At 56.4% G+C, this 22752-nt stretch overlaps 1 protein-coding gene across 8 annotated transcripts in view; it reads left to right on the top strand.

Moving 5' to 3' along the window:
• Nucleotides 1-22752, top strand: part of LOC120497300 (receptor-type tyrosine-protein phosphatase V-like) — a 36650-nt gene that overhangs the window by 9228 nt on the left and 4670 nt on the right. For 4 of the 8 annotated variants that reach the window (XM_039698560.1, XM_039698559.1, XM_039698558.1 and 1 more), the window contains 29 exons: nt 179-439; nt 907-1179; nt 1601-1870; nt 2388-2657; nt 2799-3071; nt 3286-3558; nt 3946-4215; nt 4575-4847; nt 5782-6054; nt 7389-7661; nt 8674-8943; nt 9368-9646; nt 9881-10015; nt 10121-10325; nt 13009-13076; nt 13442-13568; nt 14292-14339; nt 14746-14839; nt 15672-15762; nt 16252-16328; nt 17424-17558; nt 18072-18194; nt 18640-18800; nt 19141-19276; nt 19736-19815; nt 20494-20581; nt 21427-21517; nt 22154-22230; nt 22527-22661. In XM_039698560.1, coding sequence (XP_039554494.1) covers nt 179-439; nt 907-1179; nt 1601-1870; nt 2388-2657; nt 2799-3071; nt 3286-3558; nt 3946-4215; nt 4575-4847; nt 5782-6054; nt 7389-7661; nt 8674-8943; nt 9368-9646; nt 9881-10015; nt 10121-10325; nt 13009-13076; nt 13442-13568; nt 14292-14339; nt 14746-14839; nt 15672-15762; nt 16252-16328; nt 17424-17558; nt 18072-18194; nt 18640-18800; nt 19141-19276; nt 19736-19815; nt 20494-20581; nt 21427-21517; nt 22154-22230; nt 22527-22661 — 5129 coding nt within the window. Of the gene's footprint in view, nt 1-178; nt 440-906; nt 1180-1600; nt 1871-2387; nt 2658-2798; nt 3072-3285; nt 3559-3945; nt 4216-4574; nt 4848-5781; nt 6055-7388; nt 7662-8673; nt 8944-9367; nt 9647-9880; nt 10016-10120; nt 10326-13008; nt 13077-13441; nt 13569-14291; nt 14340-14745; nt 14840-15671; nt 15763-16251; nt 16329-17423; nt 17559-18071; nt 18195-18639; nt 18801-19140; nt 19277-19735; nt 19816-20493; nt 20582-21426; nt 21518-22153; nt 22231-22465; nt 22662-22752 lie in introns of all 8 variants that reach the window. The other 4 variants (XR_005626476.1, XR_005626475.1, XM_039698564.1 and 1 more) reach the window with 3 other exon arrangements.

The following is a 22752-nucleotide window of genomic DNA, read 5'->3' as shown; positions in this document are numbered from 1 at the left end:
CTGCAATGTCACAGAATCACAGAACTGTTAGGGTTGGAAGGGACCTCTGGAGATCATCTAGTCCAACCCCCCTGCTCTAGGGTCACCTAGAGCCATTTGAAAAGCAGAAAATATCTTGTGAAAGCAATCTTCCTGCCTGATGCACTGCCCTGTGTCACGCTGTCCTTGTCCCTTGCAGAACCACAAGCACCATCTGGCGTGAGCCTGTCCAGCCAGGGTAGCCCCCACAGCCTGCTGGCCAGCTGGGAGGAGGCCACAGGGGAGGGCTATCTGCTGGTCCTCAGCCTTGCAGAGCACCCTGTGAAGAACAGCTCCTTGCCCAGGGGTGTCACGAGCTTCACCTACGAGGGCCTCCACCCTGGGACCCTGTACACCTTTGAGGTCAGCACTGTGGCTGGTCCCTACATGTCCTCACCCCGCTGCATCTCCAACTGGACATGTGAGTGCCACAGCCCCGGGTTCCCCCTGGATCCTGCCCTTCCCCTGATGTCACACCTCAGGGCACTGACAGCACACATCTAAAGCTTAATCCAATAACTGGGCAAAAAGCTCAGCAGGAGGCAGAGGTGCTGCTGGATGTGTCTGACCCTGCTGTTTCCCAGACACCAGGCACAAGGGGCAGCTGAGCCCAGTGCCCTTTTCCTCAGCCACCCTCCTGTGGCACTGCTCAGGCTGTCACTGCCTTGAGCCATCCTCTCCACCACCCACCACCTCCTCCAGCACCAATTTTTTCTCTGCCAGTTTGATCTGTACTGGCCCAGTCCCTGCTGGACTGGTGTGTGGGTGTCAGCAGGGGTGGCAGTGGTCAAGGCACCTGGATTCAGGTTTTCCCAGGGAAGGGACTCCTGCCCCAGCACATTTGGAGCTGCACTTCTGCCAGGTGATTCTGGACCTTTCCTTTTCTAGACCCTTTGCCCCCAGAGCAGCTGACCCTCAGCAATGGGGGCCGCAGCACCTCTCTGCAAGCCTCCTGGAGAGCAGTTTCCTCTGGCAACACTGGCTACACAGGGACCCTCTGGGAAACCAAGTCCAAGGAGGAGGTCAGGAATGTGACTGTGGGGAGTGACTGGACCAATGTCACCTTGGAGAACCTGGTCCCTGGGCGGCAGTACACGCTGGAGATGGCTGCCATGGCTGGGCCTTACAGATCCCCTGTGAGGTCAGCCACTGACTGGACATGTGAGTGTGGCAGTCCTGCCTCATCCTGCTGCAGGTCACAACCACCCTGTGAGAGTAGAACGCTCAGAGTCAGAGTGGCCCATGTGTGGGGAGGTGGGGAATCAGAGACAGGGGTGCATAGAGAGACACAATGGGCAGTCAGCTGGAGCCACATTCAGCCATGTTGGAAGTAGAAGGGTCTGCAGTGCAGGAGGAACCCATCACTGAACAGAAAACATTCCCAAATGTCACCCAGGGGAAGGTGGGGACCCACTCCTCTGTCTGCTATGGGGCAGGAGCTCTGGCTGCTCTGCATTTGCTGTGCTCACCCCTGAGCTAACCCCAGCAGGCACAGACAGGGGAGGGTGCCCAGGACAACCCCACAGCACAGCAGAGCACAGCAGAGCCTCCTCTCACTGCCTGGCTGTCTCTTCTCTCTCAGACCCCCTGGCTCCATCTGGCGTGACGCTGACCAACACCCGGCGCCCAATGGGGCTCTCGGCCTTCTGGGACAGGGCTGCTGGGGATGTGGACCAGTTCCATCTCCAGCTCTACAGCAAGAGCCATGCAGCACACAGGAACACCTCAGTGGGGCCAAACACCCACAACTTCACGTTCCTGGGGCTGTCCCCTGGCACTCAGTACTTCCTGAAGGTGACTGTCCTCGCTGGCCCGTACAGATCCTCGTCACACTTTGCCACTGAGTGGACATGTGAGTCAGAAGTATTCCCAGTCTCTTGCAGGGATGGGACATCCTGGCACTGCCTGCAAGGCTAGCAGTGACACAAACTTGTCTGGGTGGAGGGAGGGCTCCAGTGAGACCTGCATGCTCCCTGTCCTGGCAGACAGAGCACATGTCCTAGGTTAGGTGCTGTGTGCTGGGCCCCAAAAGATCCTTTTCCCCAGCTTAGGTTTTCCCCAGTCAAGTTGAACCTTTTGCCTATACCACTGGTGATCTCAAAACCAGCCAGGGGCTGGTGGGAGAGGGATGTAAGAAAGGAAGCACAGAGACCTGCATGGGCTTGCTGCTCCTTGTCTGTGGTGCTCTCAGCACCTGCCTGCCAGCAGCACCCTGGGGACATGCACAGGCAGCTTGCATGTCCCCCAGGAGAACAGAAACAGTGTTCAGGTGCTCCCACTTCTCTTTCAGCCCTGTGCAGAGGTGCAGGCTCTGCCCTGGAGTGGTTCCTCCACCACCTCATGGGTGTCCATGCTCTGCTTCCCTCCAGATCCACTGTCCCTGGCTAACGTGAGTGTGCAGCCTGGCCGGGACCCCCAGGAGCTGCACGTGAGCTGGGTGGAGTCCGGAGGTGGCAGAGATCACTTGGTGCAGCTCTCAGTGGCTGAGTCCCTGTCCATCATCAGGAATGTGTCTGTCCCCCGTGGGGTGACCCAGCTGGACCTGGAGGGGCTGGTGCCGGGCTCCCGGTACCGCGTGGAGATCATTTCCCAGGCCGGGCCTCATCGCATCTCCTCTCAGACTGCCATCGGCTACACTGGTAGAACACAGCTCCCCTGCTCCCACAGCCTCGGGCACTGTGTGGATGCCCCCAGTCCTCCAGCTCCCAGCTTCATTCCCAAGCTAGAGTCCGTTCTGCCCAGCCCAGGTGTGCCCCAGTGACACTGTTTCTCTCCCGCAGTCCCACTGCCTCCTCGTTCCCTGTCTGCCAGCCCCGTCAGCATGGCCCGGGCTCTGGCTGTGCACTGGGAGGCTGCTCCTGGGCACAGGGATGGATACCTGCTCAGCGTGCTCCAGGAGGGCTCTTCTGCACAGCCAAGGAACCTGGAAGCAGGGAAGGACAGCAGCAATGTCACTGTGCCACAGCTGGAAGCAGGAACATGCTATCTTGTTAGGATCTGGGCAGTGGCTGGGCCCTACCGCTCCCTCCCCGAGAACATCACCGGCTGCACAGGTCAGCATCTGACACCCACGGGTGATGGGATCAGTGTTGGCCCCTGGGGAGATGAAATGAGAGGAGGGCAGGAGGAGGGCACCCTGGCCTGGTTCCTGGTGGAGCTGGCCTGTGGTCACATCCTGCTTCTCACAATCTCCATGTACGAAGATGGCTGCATGTTCAGAAGTGGATCTTTTCCTCTCTGACTCGTGTGTCTTATTTTTCCTCACAGTTCCTGCTGCACCAACAAACCTGAGCCTTACCAACCCAGGTAGCTCCTCAGAGCTTTACACATCCTGGAACGAGCCCCCTGGCAGGAGGGACCACTACCATGTTACTCTGTATAGCCTCAGCACCCAGAGCAGGATTCAGGTCCAGACCTTGAGTCCAGATGCTCTGAACATCACCTGGACTCACCTGGAAGCAGGCAGCAAGTTTGCTGTGCAAGTCACTGCTGTGAAAGGCTCATTAGAAGCCTCTTCCATCAACGTCACCCAATGGACATGTGAGTCTGACTGGCTGGGTTGGGCCCAGTGCCCCACTGTGAGCCTCCACCTGATCCTTCCAGAGCCCCCACTGCCACCTTCCCCATCCCAAGCTATGCCCACAGCTTCAGTGTGATGGTCCCACCTTTCTGCTCACTGCCCTCACTCCATCCTGGGCACAGAGCCAATCCCCCCATCCACCCCAGAGGCTCTGGTTATCTCCCCTGCCACAACCAGCTGCAGACCCCAGGGATGATCCGATCAAAGCCATGTGCCCTGCCTGGCCCTTTGTGCCCAGGCTTCTCTCCAGAGGGTCTCTGGTCCAGCCTGCCTGGAGGAACCCTGGGCACAGCAGCCAGCTCTCAGCACTGAGCAGGAGGGCTAACTGTCTCCCTGTTGCTTTGCAGATCCCTTGGCCCCTGTGAACCTCACCCTGAGCAGCCCCTCGGGCTCAGCACTGGTGGTGTCCTGGGCAGTGCTGGGCCGAGGGGCAGAAGGCTTCGTGGTGGATGCCCGTGACACAGTGTCTGGCATTCCCGTGGGGCACACGCTGCTGCCTGGGCATGCCAGGAGTCACATCCTGAGGAGCCTGAGCCCTGGCACCCGCTACAGCGTGGCAGTGAGTGCCACAGCTGGGCCCTTCCATGCCAGCACCCCCAACTTCACCCACTGCACACGTGAGTATGATGTTCTCCTTGCAGTGTTCTTCACCAGATCTCCCCTTCCCAGTTCAGTCAGGGACCATACTGGTGCAGCTGTCATGCTTACCTCTGCCACCCATGCAAGTACCCAGAGCTTGTTCTCTGCTGGATGCAGCATGAGAAGTCTGTGCCACACCCTGTGCCACACTGTGGTAGCCACCCACAGCAATCCACAGTATCAGCCAGCAGCCAGCCAGCTGCCACAGAGTCAGAGCCAGCCTGTGGCACCCTGCTGCTGCCCCAGCTCCTGCAGCACAGGCTTGGCACAGATGTGGAGCTTCTCCTTGTGCTGAGCCAGGTGTGGCTGCTGGCAGTGACCTGTGTTTCCTCCCCAGGCCCGCTGGCCCCGGCCGCCGTGCGCCTGCTGAGCACGGGGCACCCCGACAGGCTGAGCGTGGCCTGGGGGGCTGCAGCTGGGGGCAGGGATGGATACACCCTGACCCTGTACCGTGCCCCTCTGGGCACCGTGGCAGCCACAGCCTCGCTTGGGAGAGACACCCACAACTTCACCTTCACGGGGCTGGCCCCAGGACACGAGTACTCCCTGGAAGCCACTGCCACAGCTGGGCAGTACCAGGCAGCAGCGCCCAAAATCAGTGGCTGGACACGTAAGTACCTGAAGCAGTGTCCTCTGCAGAGGGGTGGGAAATGTCACACCACTGGACTGTCCTGGGGAGAGTTGGGAGGTTCACAGGGGACCTGGTGGCTTTGGAGATGTGCACACACCTCTGCACAGGTGTGACATACAGCAGTTAGTGCAGGGGCACACTGCTGGCTGCATGGCACTGGCATGTTCAGCTGTAGGCTTGCACAAGGACGTGCTGCTGGAACAGGGCTGCCCAGATGTGCCATGCCGGGACATTCCCTACCTGTGCTGACCCATCTCCCTGTGTACAGAAGCACAGATGTGTACAGGGCACCTGTACTGTACCTGTGTACAGGAGGCTCACTGAGTCCTTTCCCACAGGGAGAAACCAGCTCACCATAAAGGTTCATTAAACAAATCAGTGTAGTACAAGAAACCATTCCACAGTCCTCCCAGGAGAACAGGTCTTTGCTCTGGAGATGGGCTAATCAGCACTTCTCCCCACCCAGAAAGATCCTAGGGCTGGTCAGAGAGCAGAGGCTGTGCCAGTGCTTACCTGCCCAGCAGCTGGGTGTGGGAGCACACCTGTGCTCATGTGAGGGTGCAGCTGTTCCCTCTGGGCTGAGGGAATGAGCATGACCTGGATGAGGAGGGCTTGGCATGTGGGGGATCAGTAAGGGTGAGCATCACTAAAGGTGAGGTGAGATGGAGAAAAGTGAGGATGAGGAGGCATTTGTCAGAGGGGTCCTCCCTCGGGGAGCACCTGTCCTGCTGCACGATGGCCGTCAGGCGTCTGTGTCCTGCTGCTCAGTGTCCTGTCCCTAACATGAGCTGTGGTGGCTCCCCAGGCCTGCTGCTGCCCCAGCTCCTGCAGCACAGGCTTGGCACAGATGTGGAGCTTCTCCTTGTGCTGAGCCAGGTGTGGCTGCTGGCAGTGACCTGTGTTTCCTCCCCAGGCCCGCTGCCCCCGGCCGCCGTGCGCCTGCTGAGCACGGGGCACCCCGACAGGCTGAGCGTGGCCTGGGGGGCTGCAGCTGGGGGCAGGGATGGATACACCCTGACCCTGTACCGTGCCCCTCTGGGCACCGTGGCAGCCACAGCCTCGCTTGGGAGAGACACCCACAACTTCACCTTCACGGGGCTGGCCCCAGGGAGCAAATACCTGCTGGAGGTGGCATCTGTGGCTGGCTCCTTCAGGGCACCTGCGGGGAACGTCAGCAACTGGACTTGTGAGTACCTTTTGTGAGGGGATGTGTGTGGCTTCTCTGCTTGTTTTTTCTGCCTCTGTCGGGGTCAGGATTGAAGGCACTTGAGAGGATAGTTCGCGTTCGGACTCAGGTGTTTATTGTTTCTTACAGTGTTACAGCCTCAAAACTGTGAGTTCTGCAGTCCTTCATTAGCAAGGCACAAAATGGCTAACTATCTCTTGTTACAAGGTCTTTTAAGGCTAAACTATCCAATTAAGAAATTATTTTGCCTTTTAACCCAATAACTGATCCCATGAAGCCCACAATGTGGACTTTTCTGTCCAATCACAAAATACCATCCAAACCCATGGAGAAGAAGGAAAAGGAAGAACAACCTGCCTCCACCTAAAACCTCCATCTTTCTTCATATTTATTTCTATATTATAAAACCCCAAACTCTTAAGTTTTCCACCCTGTGATATCACACACTTCTAACCAACTCCACACCCACAATCCCAGTGCTATCAATCAGTTTTGGAAGCTTCTCCGTGGCCTCAGGTCAATGCAGTGTTCTCTTGGGGGACAGTGCCTGTCAGCACAGACAGTCTGAAATTCTCAGCATCAGGGTTCCAGCAGGTGTGTGCCTTGCTGGGCAGTCAGGAAAGCTCATGGCCAAGAACATGGCCCTGCTGACCTTCACAGCAGACCCCAGGCAATGGCAGTGAGCAGAGCTCTGCCCTCTCTCATCAGCTCCACCAGCCTGGGTGAGGGCAGCTGGAGCTCCAGGGCAGGGTGTTCACCTTCCCCTGTCCCCTGGCTGCCTGGTGTTCCCTCCTCACCCCTCCCCAGGGGACAGGGCTGTCCCTGCTCAGATAAGCACAGAGAAATTTGCAGAAGCTTTGAGCTGCCTCTGGGCTGGGGGGTGGAGCCACACAGTGGAGGCTAAGGGCGCTGTCCATCTAAATGATCTTCTAATATATATATGTTTTATTTATTTTATCTAGATTTTAATACCTCTTATGTTAATAATATAAGTTAAAACATTTATAAATAATAACCTTTAATAAGTTGAGTGTTAATAATATTAAGTAGTTTCACTATATTTAAGTACTCTTAAGCTACATTTTATCACTTTACTATTCTATTAAAATTAAGTCTATTATTCTTTATTATTAAAGTTTATTCATTCTAAGTTTAAGTGCTGTTTAATATAAATTATCCTAAATCTTGTTAACAGTTATTTATCTAGACTGTAAAATACATAGTTAATTTTCTTAGAGAAGTAAGTGTGGTGCACCCATTCTGGTGGCACTACAGGAGACCCAGGCAGTGTCCAGGGTCCCTTTGCTGACATGTGTCCTGTGCTGTCTTGGCAGACCCCTTGGCACCCCGTAACGTGTACATGACAAACCAGGGCTACCCCAACAGGCTGAGTGCATCTTGGCGAGCTGAGCCCCAAGGACAAGACAGCTACAGGCTCCTCCTCTATCACTGGGGCTCTGGCATTGTGGCAGCCAACGTTTCTGTTGGGAAAGGCACCAGCAAATTCACCTTTTCTGGCCTGGCTCCAGGACACAAATACCTGCTGGAAGTGGTGTCCGTGGCAGGGCCCTATGCAGCCTCGGCAGGGAACATCAGTGACTGGACAAGTGAGTGTCAGAGCTGGAGATTCTGCATCCTGCACGAGGCTCAGCCTTCCCATCTGGGTGGGCTCAGCACCTGCAGTGGGGAGGGCAGAGACTCAGCCAGGGAGCTGTAGGGTCAGAGAAAGGTTTGGGTTGGAATTGGAAGGACCTTTAAAGACCAAGTCCCCTGTTAGTGGCAGGGACATCTTCAACTAGATCAGGGTGCTCAGAGCCCTGTCTAAGCTGACCTTGGATATTTCCAGGGATGGGATGAGATGGGGTGAGAAGTGCCAGTGTAGGAGTGGGATCATGGCTGGGCACCATCCCTGGTGGATGGGAGAGTGGGGCAGGGCAGTCCTGCTGCCTGGGGCAGGGCCTGGCAGCCACCAGTGCTGTTCCAGGAGGCAGCCTCCAGCCCATGGCCCCACTGGTTGAAGTCTGGCTCCTCCAGGCACGTGTGGCTGAACAAGAGCACAGGATCCCATGGCAGCAGTGCTGCTCTGGTAGATGACAGCCACAGCCTGGGGGACCATGAGGCCTCACAGCTGGGGGGGACACCCCACCATTCCTGCTGCATTTTTTCCAGGCACTCAGAGAATTGCTGGCATGGGGTATAAGGGGAGGATGGGCTTTTTTTTTCTTTTTATGGAATGTGGAAATGCAGATAAGCACAATAAGCCTTTTCATGTGCTCGTCCCCACAGTCCCCACACTTTGCTTGGGGAATCCAGCAGTCCCTGCTCCCACGCTCAGCCATCCCCTGGCAGGGTACAGGGAGTCATGTGCAGAGCCCTTCGGGCAGGTTTCTAATGAAACTTGCTAATTAGCAGGAGGAAGAATCCATCTCCTCACACTCCTCACTGTGTATGTCCTTCAGCTGCCATTTAAAGGTCATTTCTGGCAAACAGCAGCTGCAGGAATGTTGTCACTGAACATGGGGGGTCTCCTTGTGTCACCCACCTCCTCCTTGTGTCTCTGTAGAATAGAAGAGAGCAGATGCATACCAGTAACTCCTCCTGGTGTGGTTTTTGTTGCAGCCCCCTCAGTCCCCCAGAATCTCTCGGCAGTGGCTGAAGGGAACAACACCATGCTGATCTCCTGGGGCAGCATCTCTGGCCAGCAGGACGAGTGCCAGCTGTGGCTGCGGGACCCCCGGAACAGCTCGCTGCCCTGGAGGCACTCCCTGGGCAGAGGACAAGTCCAGCACCTCCTCCAGGGGCTGATCCCAGGCAGGAACTACTCGGTGTCCTTGAGCTGCGTGGCTGGGCCCTACTGGAGCAGCACCAAGCCCTTGGCAGTGCCCGTGGGTGGGTACACGCTGCCATGGGGAGCAGGGCAGGCTGGAAGAGGAGGGAACACCTGGGTGGCCTCGAGTCTGGAGTGTCAACAGAGGCATGGGAAGGGGAGGTTTTGTGGTGGGAGATAGGGAAAGCCAGTGAGGTGACCCTCTGGTAGCCATTGGCTCCCTAAGCTAGCCCCACCACAGAGATCTCCTGGCTGCCTGTGAAGCAGAGCAGGCTTTGCAGCATCCAGTGGGTGATGTCTCATGTCAGATGTGAGCTCAGGCCCTGCCCATTCCCACTGCCCTGTGGCCCATGGCACAGCAGGCTCCCAGGCTGCAGGTGTCCAGCTCTGCTCATCTCACTGGCCTGGGGAGCAGAAGCTGACAGGGGCAGAGGTTGGGATTTCTCTGATCCAGTGAGCCCAGAGCCTGCCCTGTCTCCTTTGCAGAGCCAAATCCAGTGAAAGATGTGCAGTGCCTACCAGAGTCAAGGAGCCTTTACTTGAACTGGACGAGCTCTCCTGGAGATGTGGAGGCTTATGAGGTGGTGACAGAGAGACTTTCTGAAGGACCCCCCACCTCCAGGCTTACCATGAGCATCCCTTCAAGCGAGGCCAGTCTGGAGGGGCTGGAGCCCAACTCCTCCTACCAAATCCTTGTGAGCACCGTGGGCATGAACACACTGAGGAGCCAGGCTGTGACTCTGCTCTGCAGCACAGCAGTGGAGCGTGAGTCCCCTCTTTCCACAGGGAAACACCCCAGGAGACATCACCCCGTGCTGCTGGTCAGAGCTGGGGGCTCTTTGGGCTGCCTGAGAGCCCCACGGGGGGCAGTGGGTCGGGGCTGCACTGCCCTGCAGTGGGTCGGGGCTGTGGCTGTGCTGCTGGCACCAGTCCCAGGCTGAGCAGGGGGTCTGGGAGCAGGACACACTGAGGCTCTGTGCCTGCTGGTTGCTGTTGCAGCCCTGCCCCCGCCCCTGCGTGCAGACGTGTTCCCAGTGGAGGCCAGCTCCACGGTCATCATCTCACCCGAGCTGTTCAGTGAGGAGAACGGCCAGATCGAGTACTACGGAGTCATTGCTACCACCAACGAGTCACGTAAGTGTCCCTGCATGTCCCACTCCGTGCTGGCTCCCTGGAGGGCAGCAGGACCCCTGGGCATCGCTGTGGGACTGTCACTGTCACTGTCACCTTCCCCTGCAGTGCTGAGGCCCACCCAGGAGATCATGTCCAGCACATGGTACGACCACTACTACGGGACAGAGGACTCCTACCTGGCAGTGCTCATTCCCAACCCCTTCCACCAGAGGAGCTCTCCCGACACCTGGAGGGTGCCAGTGGGGACAGAGGAGTGTGGCCAGTCCAGGGCCACCTGCAACGGGAAGCTGAAAGCCAACGAGCAGTACAGGTGAGAGATGGCAGCGTCCCTCCTGAGGGGAAGGGGCTGGAGGAGAAAAAGGACTGCACGTGTCCCTGCAAGGATGCCACCGGCTCCCTGGATGTCACCTCACCCTCACACCCCCAATCCCCAAGGGTTCTCCACCAGGAAGGCAGGGCTGGCATGCAGGGAATATTTGGCAGTGTAGTGGGCAGGGAGAGGGAAAGCTGAGGCTGCCAGGGGCTGTGTGTGTTGTCTCAGGAGCTGAGCAGATGTCCAGCCCCAGGATAGGAGCTAACACAGATGCTGTAATTTGTAGGACCATATGCGGACAGTGCAAAAGTGAAACTGATATGGAAACAGTTCCAGTGGTGCCTACTCAGTGGGAGGTCCAGAGGCTGGGGTTAGCAAACACTCAGGCTGAGGTCTGAGTTCCCCATGAGACACACACATGGATTCCAACAGCCATAAGTTCCGAATTTACTTGACAGTGAATAGGATCCAGGAATATGGAGGTTCATATTTTCTTGTAGGTTACCTTTAAAAGTGCTGACGGAAAACCAGGTTTTCCACTGCTAACAAAAAATGGTATCTTTAATCAGTCCTGTTAATTTAGCAGCTCACAGTTCCATCAAATGGGGATCACATCCACAGGCATTTCTCTGTCCTCCAGAGTCTGGAAGGTTATCTCATTTTACTTTAAAGAAACTGGCAGCAAGGATGGCTGATGGTGATAAAGCCATGGAGAGCATTAGGAAAAGAGAATGAGAGTCTGTAGGAGAGTGTGTGCATGAGAGAGCTTCCCTTTCCACTGGGAATAAAGGCAGAATTAAATCTGCCTGTACATTTTGTAGTGAGTGGGTGTTGGGGTTGGACCTGCTGGCCCTTCCTTCCTTCCTTCCTTCCTTCCTTCCTTCCTTCCTTCCTCCCTTCCTTCCTTCCTCCCTCCCTCCCTCCCTCCCTCCCTTTTCTCACTACTGTTCCTGTGTGCAGACATGGAAAATGTAACTTTTCTGAGTTGTTTTATATTCACACCTGTGCCAAACAGGGGCTCTTAAGCTGCTGGTTGGGGCAGCACTGGCCCAGATTGGTGATAACACCCAGAGGGTGGGAAATGGCTGTTTTTCCAGGGGGAAAAAAAAGGGAGTTTCCAGAGAGCCATTGCCTGGGAAATTCCAGCCAGACTGGGGTCATGGAGAGCAGAGAGCAGTTCTGGTGTGCTGTGTAATCCTGCCTGGCAGGAGAATGGCTGACACTGCACCCCCATCCTGTGTCCATCCCAGGTCCCTGGGCTGGCTGGGGATCTCAGGAGGTTTCAGAAGCCTGGAGACTGCTCACCCATCACATCTGTCTGTTGTGTATTCCTCGTGCCTCACCCTCAGGCAGGACTTCACCCCTCAGCCTCAGCTGTGCAGGGACAGAGGGGTCAGCTGGGATGGAGAGGGAGCAGCAGGGCAGAGATCTCAGACTAAGGGCTGCCAGCAGCCTCGAGGGGCTTCAGCAGCAGCACAGTCACCCCAGGCACTGATGAGCCAGGCACAGGCTCTGAACCTGCCCCACCACTTGGACTTCTCACTCCAGCAGGGAGCTCCCAAGGGGAGCAGCTTATTCAGGGACACCAGCCCTGTCATTAGTCCACCTGCCATGATTCAGTCCCGTGAGTCAGTAACATGTACTGAACTGTCCAGTTATTCAGGACTAGAAGGTCTTTTACACCACAGCTTTCTTACTTTTACACCACGACTTTCTCTCCGTTTGGCTGCCCTAAAAACATAAATGTTCTCAGTACAAACAGCACTTGACCTAAATATCCTAAATATCTGACCTAAATATCTTAAATATCCAGCCTAAATATCCTCAGTACATAGAACACTCAGCCTAAATATCCAGCCTAAATATCCACAGTAGACTGTGCTGCTGAATTAATGATTATTAGGGTGGTGAAAAGCTGACAGCTCATTCCCACTCAGACTTTCTGTTCTTGTTTCCTGTCTTTCAGTGAGTTATTTATCCACAAGCCCTCATCTTTCATGCCTTGGCATCTGCAGGCTCACTTTTCAGAGGAGGTCTGTGCCCTGGCAGCTGGGTGTGGGGACCCACTCAGTCAACAAACCCTTGGCTGCTAAAATCCAGTGCTACCTTTAAAAGCTTTGGCTTGCATTTAGGGCACAAGAAGGGCCCTTCCAGGTCACCTGCTCAGAAGGAAAGTCAGAGAGCTGTGGGCATTGGTGTGCCTGCTGCCAGGAGGGGATGAGGGCCAGATCTGCACAGGGAAGGGGATGCACCAGCCACTCGTGTGTGTGTGCAAGGAAGGGTCTGGGCAGGTCTGGCCCTTCTAACTGAAATGTCAAACAGGGCTCAGCTCCTTCCTGTCAACCCTGCTAACCAGCTGACATGAACTATGTGGTTTTAATTTTTTGAGGCTTATAAGAGACCAGACACTGCCATTCTCTGCAGATAACCCTTTGGAGGGAGCTGCTTCCCATTTGTGCTTTCTGAACAATTTCTCATGCTTTCCCAAGTGCAACAAACTTGTCCAAGAAGCAGAAAAGGGAGGGAAGACCATTTTCACACATCCCCTAAATCCATAACGGCAAACCAGCTTTTTCCAGGCAGCAGTTCTGTTCCCCTGGGTCCTGCCTGCTGGGTGCTGGGTTCTGGGTGCTGTGCTCAGCTCAGGCTGTCCTGACTCAAGACTCTGCTTTGCCTTTAGGTTTAGCATTGCTGCCTTCACCAAATATGACCCAGTAGCCCCTGCTGTGACATTCACCACGTTCTCAGGTAAGCTGGAGAACAGCATCTTCCCTACCTGGCTGTGTAGGTCAGAGGTAATGAGCAGCCAGAGGGAGCTCGTAGGCTATAGTAAATATAATAAATAGAATAAATGCAGCCATATATAATAGAACTATAAAATGGTTTGGGTTGGAAGGGGCCTTAAAGCTCATATAGTTCCACTCCCTGCCATGGGCAGGGACACGTTCCACTGTCCCAGGGTGCTCCAAGCCCCATCCAGCCTGGCCTTGGACACTTCCAGGGATGGGGCAGCCACAGCTGCTCTGGGCACACTGTGCCAGGGCCTCCCCACCCTCGTCATAAAAAGCTTTTTTACTGATTCTTCTCTCTATACTGTCTCCTTTCAATTCCAGCTGCTGGATCCAGTGCAGACACAGCTCCACTCTCAATGCCAATAATTGCTGGAATCGTTGTGGGATTTCTTCTGACAATTGCAGCTGTTTTTGCTTTGGTTTACTGGAAACAGCTCAAGGCAAAGAGGTGAGAATGAGCCATATCTTACCTGTTGAGTGCAGGCTGAGTTAGCCAACCTTCAGTGCCAGGCCTGGAGGAGAGCAGGGAGAGGGTGCAAAAAGAGACTTGGACAAACTACCATGTGGGCTAGTGGAATTGTGCCTGGCAAGCTCAGAAGCCAAAGGCAGAGGGGAGAGAGGAGCTGCCCACGTGCAGTTAAGTCCCAAAACCCTACAGGTGTGCAAGGCAGTGTGCCTGCCAGTGGCACACAGTACCTCATGGCATCGATCTCTGCACTGCAGGCAAAAGTAACAGCTCCTGTGTGCAGCCACAGCTCCCTTCACAGAGAGCAGCAGGCACAAGTTTTTAAGGTTTTCTCTCTTGGAAAAGTAGTGAGAAGCTCAAAGAAGAAGATAAAACAATTCTTATCATTATTTACTGTTTTTGTTGTTTTGCACATGTGGAATGTGTTATAGAGATTATTTACTCAAAGTGATTTGTTAATTAGACACTAGTGAAAGTTATTTTAATTCCTTGACTAACTAAATCTATGTGTATCGTGACTGTCTGGAGACAGTCACGGGTTTTTCTTTAGTATTTCTTTAGTGTAATATTCTTTAGTATATCTCTTTAATATGTTATTTAGTATAGTATTAGTGTAATATAGAATAGCTTAATAAAACAATTATTCAGCCTTCTGAATCACAGAGTCAGAACACATTATTCCCTAACCCTGTGCTTTGATTCTAGAACCAAGAAGAGCAGCCCACCCCAGGAGATGGTGACCTACAGCCTGAGGTGAGTGCTGGAGTTTGCCCTCTGTATGGCCCCACTGCAGCTCCCACTGTCCTTTACCTACTTCCTTTTTCATGCTTTGACTCAGGAAAAGTCCAGCTGTCTCCTCCTCTCAGTTATTTTATAAATCAGCCTTTCCCAAGTTCAGTAATTATTGCCCATCTCCAATCCAAGTCAATGCATTGTCCACACCTCCTCTGTGAGTTTCTGCAGCAGGAGAAAATTCTCATCCCCTTGAAATCCCTCCCAGTATTTAAACTGCTGGACCTTCCCTGGGCAGTGAGGTGGCTGGAAACCCTCCCTGTGTGCATCCAGGTCTCCCAGCAGGGCTGTCCCAGTGGCACCTGGCAGGCTGGCCAGGCCTCCCAGGAGCTAAGGCAAGTTTTCCTCTGGACTTCATTTCCTGCAGAAACGTCCACCGGCCAGTTCCCCTGCAGAGCTTCAGGCAGTACTATGAGATGAAGACAGCAAATGCTAACCAGGCTTTCTTCCAGGAGTTTGAGGTGAGATGAGACCCTCCTAGAGATGACACCTGGTCTCTGCACTCAGTGGCTCATGCTGTTGGCTGTCAGTGTGGAGTGCTCCTCTCCATTTCTAGCACCCAGCCAGCCTAAGGAGCAGCCTTGGAGGCCAAAGATTGCATGGACCAAGTGGCACACAGTTCCTTTGCTCAAAACCTGTTTTGTTCAAGTTCTGCTCAAAGCACATGTGGCATGAGGTGAACCAGCACAGAGCAGAGTGCCCCAGGCCTGACTGGAGGTGAAGGGGAGAGGGGTGGCAATGAGAACCACCCTGACAGTGGTAGAAAAGAGCCTGCAGCCAGAGGGAAGGCTGAGGAGCACTCTCAGACCTCAGGGTCAGGCTATGAGTTCACCTCAGGCTGCCTTCCCTGGCTCCCACTGCCAACATTTGCAGCCTCTGGACTGTTCTGCTGCAGCATCTTCACATTCCCATCAGCAATTTCAAACCCTTCCCAGATCACCCTTTTATGGCTTCTTGAGTGAGGACAGGGGCAGAAGCAGATGCAGCACAAGATATTTCTGTTTGCTCAGCAGAAAATCCTCTGAGCTTTGTGGTTGATTTCCAAGGCTTTTCCCCCCAGTAGTTGTTCTTGAGCTTTTCTTTTAAATTTGAGCAATGCTGTTGGAAAAAGCAGTGGGAAAAGCCACCATGGCTCAGAGTGCACAGGCCATGTGAGGGAGGAGTGGAGCAGCTCTCTGTGTGAGGGAAATCCTCTTTACCCTCCTAACAGAGCCACTGGCCATGAGCAGGGAGCTGAGCTGACCAGAGCTCTCCAGAGGAGTGTTCGTGCTTATCTTTTCCCCTGTCCTACAGGAGCTGAAGGAAGTTGGGAAGGAGCAGTCGAAGGTGGAGGCTGAGCTGCCAGCAAATGTCTCCAAGAACAGATACCCCCATGTGCTGCCCTGTAAGTGCTGTCTCCTCCCTTCTCCCCCAGCCTCCAGGCTGGGAGCTCACGGGGCAGTGTTCAAGGACAGGCTCACCTTGCATCCCTGCCAGGGTCAGTGCCTGCCTCCTTTCCTGGGAGCAGGAGGACTCTTGCAATGGGCTCAGTTTCCATTTTCCTGCTGGAGACTCAAGGCTTAAAGGTTGAGGCAGGGCTGAGCCCCCATCCTGCCCAGCTCCTGCTGTGCTGGGTGAGCCAGCTCAGGATGGGTCCCAGCAGGAGACCAGAGGGGGTCCATGAGCTTCACTGGTGGGCCTCTTGGCCCCATCTCTGTTTGCCAGTCCCCTGCTAGCCCAGCTGGCAGGCAGTGCTCACCTCTCTGGGGAGAAGGTGCCTGGCAGAGCACAGAGCCTCCCTGCTGGAGCTGCTGGGGCTTCTCCCCCTGGGTTCCCAGGTCCCATGGCCTGCTGAAGGGCCCCTTGGGGCTCACCTGTGTGTGCTCTCTTGCAGATGATCACTCTCGGGTCAAGCTGAGCCAGCTGGGGGAGGATCCACACTCAGACTACATCAATGCCAACTTCATGCCTGTGAGTGCCCACCTGCCTGCCCCACAGGGCTCTGTCACAGAAGCTCTGCCTGGGTTGAGGCAAGGTGTTCCCTTCTGTGAGGGCTGGTGGGCGTGAGATGTGCTGGTGAACAGCTGGGCACAGCTGGCACAGGCCAGTGAGGAGCTGGGGGGAAGGTGGAGAGCTGTGGTTGCCCTGTAGCAGGCATTGCCTGTGAGATGGCAAATGCTGTGAGTAGATGATCACTCTCGGGTCAAGCTGAGCCAGCTGGGGGAGGATCCACACTCAGACTACATCAATGCCAACTTCATGCCTGTGAGTGCCCACCTGCCTGCCCCACAGGGCTCTGTCACAGAAGCTCTGCCTGGGTTGAGGCAAGGTGTTCCCTTCTGTGAGGGCTGGTGGGCGTGAGATGTGCTGGTGAACAGCTGGGCACAGCTGGCACAGGCCAGTGAGGAGCTGGGGGGAAGGTGGAGAGCTGTGGTTGCCCTGTAGCAAGCCTGTGAGATGGCAAATGCTGTGAGCGTGGGAGGTCTCTCTGCTTTCTTCTCGTGGACTGTCTATCCTCTTCCATCACCTCCCAGCTTACTGCCCTGTCTCTCTGCCTGCTCTTTTCCCTTCTGGTCTGTGCAGCTGCATTTGAACAACCCTGGAGCTGTGCCTTCATCCCCCCTGTGTGAGGTGCTCCCAGGTAACAGGCAGGGCACGCTGCATGCAGGGGCCACTGTGTGGATCTGGGGCATCTGTGTGTCCAAGGGCAAAGAAATCCCCTGAGACCTTGTATGCTCACTCTGCCCTCAGCAGGGAAGGGGAAGCACAGGGGCAGCCCAGATCTGTATTTCTCTGGTTAGACTGAATGAGGAACTGCTTGGAGGGAAATGGTGTGGGTCACTTTATTCCAAATATGTAGAAAGTGTAGCTGGGCAGCTCATGCTTCCTGTGAGATCAGCTGCTGCTGAGATCAGCTGCCTGGGAACTGTGCCCATGTGGGCTAAGGGCAACAGGAATTTCTCCTTCTACCACAAAAACAGACCAGGCACTGACTGGTCCTGGGGCAGGACCCACCTGCCTTGGCAACCTGCTAACTCATCTCACTCTTGTCTGCCTCTTGCTCAGGGCTACACATCCCAGCAGGAGTTCATTGCCACCCAGGGGCCCCTAAAGAAAACCATAGAGGATTTCTGGAGGCTGGTGTGGGAGCAGAATGTCTGCAATATCATCATGCTGACAGTGTGCATGGAGAACGGGCGGGTAGGTTGGTGCCAGCCCCAGCCCAGCCCTGACCTGGAGGTGGGAGCTGAGCCCAGGGCTGGCTCTATGTCCTCCACAAAACCCCTGCTCTGGTATGGCTCCAGGATGAGCACAGCCCACACAGATTCTCTGACAGTTTGGGGGTAGAGAGGCTGATCTGTGCAGCTCAGCCTCAGCTTGGGGTGGGAGCTCAGCTAGGACCATGCCCATCACCCTCAGATATTTCTGCAGAATCTGAAATTGCCATGTCCTCTGGGTGAGCCACCTCACATGGGCTGTTCCTCCAGTCTCCAGGGGTGATGAGACCCACAGAGGTCCTCTTTTCTGGAGGAGGCTGAGATCCAAATCTGTGCCAGGGCTGTGAGGGAGAGCTGTGCAAAGCTCCCAGTGGGAAGGGGAAACATCCCTGCCCGCTCCCCAAGATCTGTGCTGGCTCCCCTTCAGCTGCTGTCTGTAGATGCTCCCTGGGAGCCAGATCACCTGGTCCCTCACTGGGAGCCTGTCCTGCTCTAGGTGCTCTGTGACCATTACTGGCCATCTGAAGCTGCCCCAGTGTCCTATGGGCAGGTGAGGGTCCACCTGCTGATGCAGAGCAGCTCTGAGGAGTGGACAGTACGGGAGTTCAAGCTGTGGCACGTGAGTGCAGACACCAGGGGCTGTGGGGACCTGGCAGGGCTTTGGGGTGGGCACTGGCCTTTCTCCTCAGCAGTGGTGGCACCTTTCCCTGCCATTTCTGGGGCTCAGGGAAGACCCAAGCCCTGAGGAGCAGTGAGGGTGACACGGGGGTGTCCAGCACGTGTCGTGCTGCTCTCCACCCTTGCTCTCTCATGTCCATGTCCCTGCCCAGGATAGCCTGTGGTTTCCAGGCCATGTTCCCTGGCAGTCAAAGGCAGATGTGCTCCCTCCCACCTCCACAGCATGGCAGGGGCCGTGGGGGAGCCTGGAGGAGCAGAAGCCACCTGGCAGTGCAGACCTGATGTTGGCTGTTCCCTGCAGCTGAGCCAGGTGTCCTCAAGTGCCCAGGTGCTGTCAGGGGTGTGAGGCTGCCTGGGGCTGCACACCCATCAGCATTCCCCTGCAGGAGGGTCTGCAGGCAGAGCGCTTTGTGTCCCACCTGCACTACACAGCCTGGCCCGACCACGGCATCCCCGAGTCCACCACTTCCATCATGACCTTCAGGGAGCTGGTCCAGGAGCACATCCAGAGCACCAAGGATGCAGGGCCGACCCTCGTGCACTGCAGGTGAGGCTCTGCCCCACGGGGTGGTGGGGGGATGATGGGAGAGGGCAGGGGGTGAGGGATGCACAAACTGTGAGTGAGGGAAGGCAGTGCCCAGGAGACACAGCTGCTCTCTGGAGTCTCCTGCTCGGGTGTTGAGGAGTCCAGCTCTGCTGGCAGCCTGCCCCAGGCTGTGGGGCAGGGGGAGATGGTCAGCACCAGCCCGGGGCAGCCTGGATGCTCCTCAGCCCATACCCTGCTGGGGCAGTGCCAGGTGTGCTCTGGCAGTGCCAGGGAGCAGCTCTGGGAGCAGGAGGATGCCAGGGCTGTGGTGCCAGGCCTTGTTTAACCCTTGCTGTGCCAGTGCTGGCGTGGGCCGCACGGGCACCTTCATTGCCCTGGACCGGCTGCTGCAGCAGATGAAGCAGGAGAGGGCCGTGGACATCTTCGGTGTTGTGTACGCCCTGAGGATGAACCGCTACCTGATGATCCAGACACTGGTGAGATCTCTGCCCCCCCTTCCCCCTGGCCCCTCTCTTGGTTCTGTTGAAGTTCACAGGGCTGGCCAGCCAGCCCCAGCACCCCCAGGCTGGTCCCCAGCCTGGCACTGTCATCCTGCTGCTGACAGCAGCAGCTCAGCTGGAGTGGAAATTGCTGGGGGGGTCTTCAGCTGCTTCGTGCCCTGCTAGACCCACAACAGCAACATCCAGAGTCTGAGACCTCCCAGGAGGCTCAGAAACACCCTGGAGCACTGAGGAACAGGATCAGGCCCTTTGCAGGCAGTTTTTAGCTCACGCCACCTTGTTGGTCTGTGGTGCTCCCCAGTCTGTCTCCTATCTCCAGTCCCTGGGGCTGGGACAAGGTGTCAGCATTGCCCTTCAGGAGAGGGACCACAGCCCCCCTGTGGTGCTGTCTCTGCAGTGTGATGCTCTGAGTTCCTGTCTGCCTTTGCCTTCCAGTCCCAGTACATTTTCCTGCACAGCTGCATTCTGGACAAGATCTTGGAGGAGCCTCTCCTGGATTTATCAGGGACACAGAGGTAAGGCCTTGCTGTGCTTTGCCACTCTGCCCACCCTGATCACAACCCCTCCCAGCAAGCCTTGGCAGCAGGACAGAAGGACAGGAAGCCCAGCAGCCATCCCAGCTGCTGCTGTGGGTGGGTTGTTCCTGCAGCACGGGGTGCCCAGCACAGAACAAAGTGCAGTCTCCTGGGTACCCCAGCACCAGAGGTGTGCAGAGCTGTCCTGGGGAAGGCATTTCCCTCAGCCTCTGGCTTCCCAGCCCACAGGCATGCCCTAGAGGTATGTAAAACTGGAGAGGCTCATGGCAGCCGGGTGACCTTGGGACGTGCTCCTAATGGAGACCAAGAGGATGGAGCAGGGTCCAGCTGGGCATGGCTTTGACCACCTATCTCATTGTCTTGGGGCTACATCTGGAGATCATGCACTTGCTTTGTGGTTGGATTGTCTCCTCCCTCATGCAGAACAGGATGTCCTTGTCCTTGATGCCTCTTGGGAATGAGCCCTGGGCTGTGTCACCCCTGAGACCTGCCTCTGTCTAGGGGACAGCAGGTTGTCACGGGCCAGAGCTGGGCTGGGGGTCTGGGAGACCCCTGGCATTTGAGGGGTGAAGGTCTGCTCACAGCCTGTCCTGCAGACACAGCCTGGTGCTGCTCAATGAGCTCAGCCTCACCCCTGTGCCCTGGCTCTCTCCCCAGGTCCTGCCCCATCCCACTGAAGAGCTTTGCCCAGCACTATGCCCAGAAGGCAGCCAAGTCCCACATGGGCTTCCTGAGGGAGTATGAGGTGAGAGCAGTCCTGGGCAGGTGCAGGGAGTGCTGCCATGGCTGTGTGTGCTGAGGGGACCTGGGGAGTGACTGAACCTGCTGGGGCTGCAGGACACCCTGTGAGTGCCTCCTGAGTGGGTTCCCTGGGTGTCCTGGCAGTGTCCCTCTCCACAGCATTGCATGCCCAGGCACACAGCTCCCTCCTGCATTCTGCCCTGGTCAGGGTCTGTCCACCACCCCCTCCCTCCCAGGTGCCTGCCTGGACAGCAGCAGCCCTGAGAGCATGCACAGCCCTGACAGCATGCACAGCCCTGGCAGCATGGCACAGCCCTGGCACAGCCCTGGCAGCATGGCACAGCCCTGGCAGCATGGCACAACCTTGGCAGCATGGCACAGCCCTGACAGCATGGTACAGCCCTGAGAGCATGGTACAGCCCTGAGAGCATGGTACAGCCCTGAGAGCATGGTACAGCCCTGAGAGCATGGTACAGCCCTGAGAGCATGGTACAGCCCTGAGAGCATGGTACAGCCCTGAGAGCATGGTACAGCCCTGAGAGCATGGTACAGCCCTGAGAGCATGGTACAGCCCTGAGAGCATGGTACAGCCCTGAGAGCATGGTACAGCCCTGAGAGCATGGCACAGCCCTGACAGCATGGCACAGCCCTGGCAACATGCACAGCCCTGACAGCATGGTACAGCCCTGGCAGCATGGCACAGCCCTGGCAGGCCCCTGCAGAGCTGCTCTCGTGGCTCTCCTGCTCAGGCTGTGCTGCCATGACCCCTCTGCCGAGTCCAGGTGTCCTCAGGAGGTTCCTCCTGTCCTGACCCTTCCCTCACTGCCTCCTCCACTCCCACCCTGGCAGGCTCTCCTGGAGGTTGTCAAGGAAGAAGCCAGCTCTGCATCACCATCTTCAGGCAGCCAGCAGGCACGGCCCTCCTCCAGCATCCTGCCCTGTGAGTTCTGGGACACGTTGCATCCTCTTCCTTCCTGCTCCCTCTCCTCCTGCATGGAGCCAGCCTGGAACAGGGACAGTAGTCCAGAGCATAAGAAAGTATTTTGAGGCTTTGGTGACTCCCCCAGAAGGCTACCAAGATGTTTGGAATGGAGCACGAGGTGCTTGGGACTGGGATAGGTGGGTTTGCTCAGCCTGGAGAAGGAAAAGGGGAGATCTTCTTGGTGTTTTCAGCTACCCGTGGGAAAGCACAGGGAAGCTATGGAGTCTTCTCAGAGGTGTGGAGGGACAAGAGACCAGGGGGTGGTTTGGGAGGGTAATCCAGCTCAGTAGAAGGAACAGTGAATTTCCATGGAGGTGGTCAAACACTGGAACAGAGGCCCAGAGTACTCACAGCTCTCCATCCTTGGAGAGAGGCAGATCTCCACTGGCTCAGACCCTGAGTGACCTGCCCTACAGGAGCAGGGATGGACACCTGTCCTTTGGGAGCCAACAGGCTGGGGATGAGCACTGCACAAGGGAGTGCCTTTGCCAAGAAATGGTGAAGGAAGGATTGGATTTGTGTGGCAGTCAGTCTGCAAAACCTGTCTGAGCTGAAGAGTGCCTGGAATCCCTCCAGCTGCCCCTCTCTTTGCAGACGATCGCTCCAGGGTGAAGTTCTCCCTGCTGGAGCAGGGCCCTCTCTCAGGACTGCTGCAGGTCTGGCGTGTCCCGGTGAGTCCCACCCCAGCAGCAGCACCCCCTGTGCTGTCCCCATGCTGGCTGTGCTCCTGCTCTGCTCCCTGTCACCATGGTGCTGTGTGGAGAAGAGGGGACTGCAGGAACTGAGGACATCCCTTCCCTCCCCCGCCCAGTCTGGGCTGTCCTCACCTGCCTGCCTTGGTGCTTTCCCTTCTCTCCTTGCTTCCTGACCTGCTGAGCTCTCTGCTCTTCCTGACCATTCCTGCAGCCACCTGGACCAGCAGAGCACCCTCTCCAGCAGGGGAGTGACATTCCCATTCCCCACCCAGGGCTGCAGCTCCAGCAGGGACTACCTGGCTGTCCACGGCCCTGACAAGGTGACCATGGAGGACTTCTGGACCCTGGTGTGGGAGCAGGATGTTCACACAATCCTCACACTTCTGCCATGGCAGGAGAAGGGGGAGGTAAGGCACTGTGCCCACCTGTGCCATGGCAGAGGGGGGATCTGTTCAGTGCAGTTGGAATGAGCAGAGCTCTCAGCTGTTCACTGCCTCC

The sequence above is a fragment of the Passer montanus genome, unplaced genomic scaffold (assembly GCF_014805655.1).
Source record: "Passer montanus isolate IOZ18808 unplaced genomic scaffold, ASM1480565v1 scaffold127, whole genome shotgun sequence".
NCBI lineage: Eukaryota > Metazoa > Chordata > Aves > Passeriformes > Passeridae > Passer > Passer montanus.
This window is presented reverse-complemented; position numbering and strand designations above follow the sequence as displayed.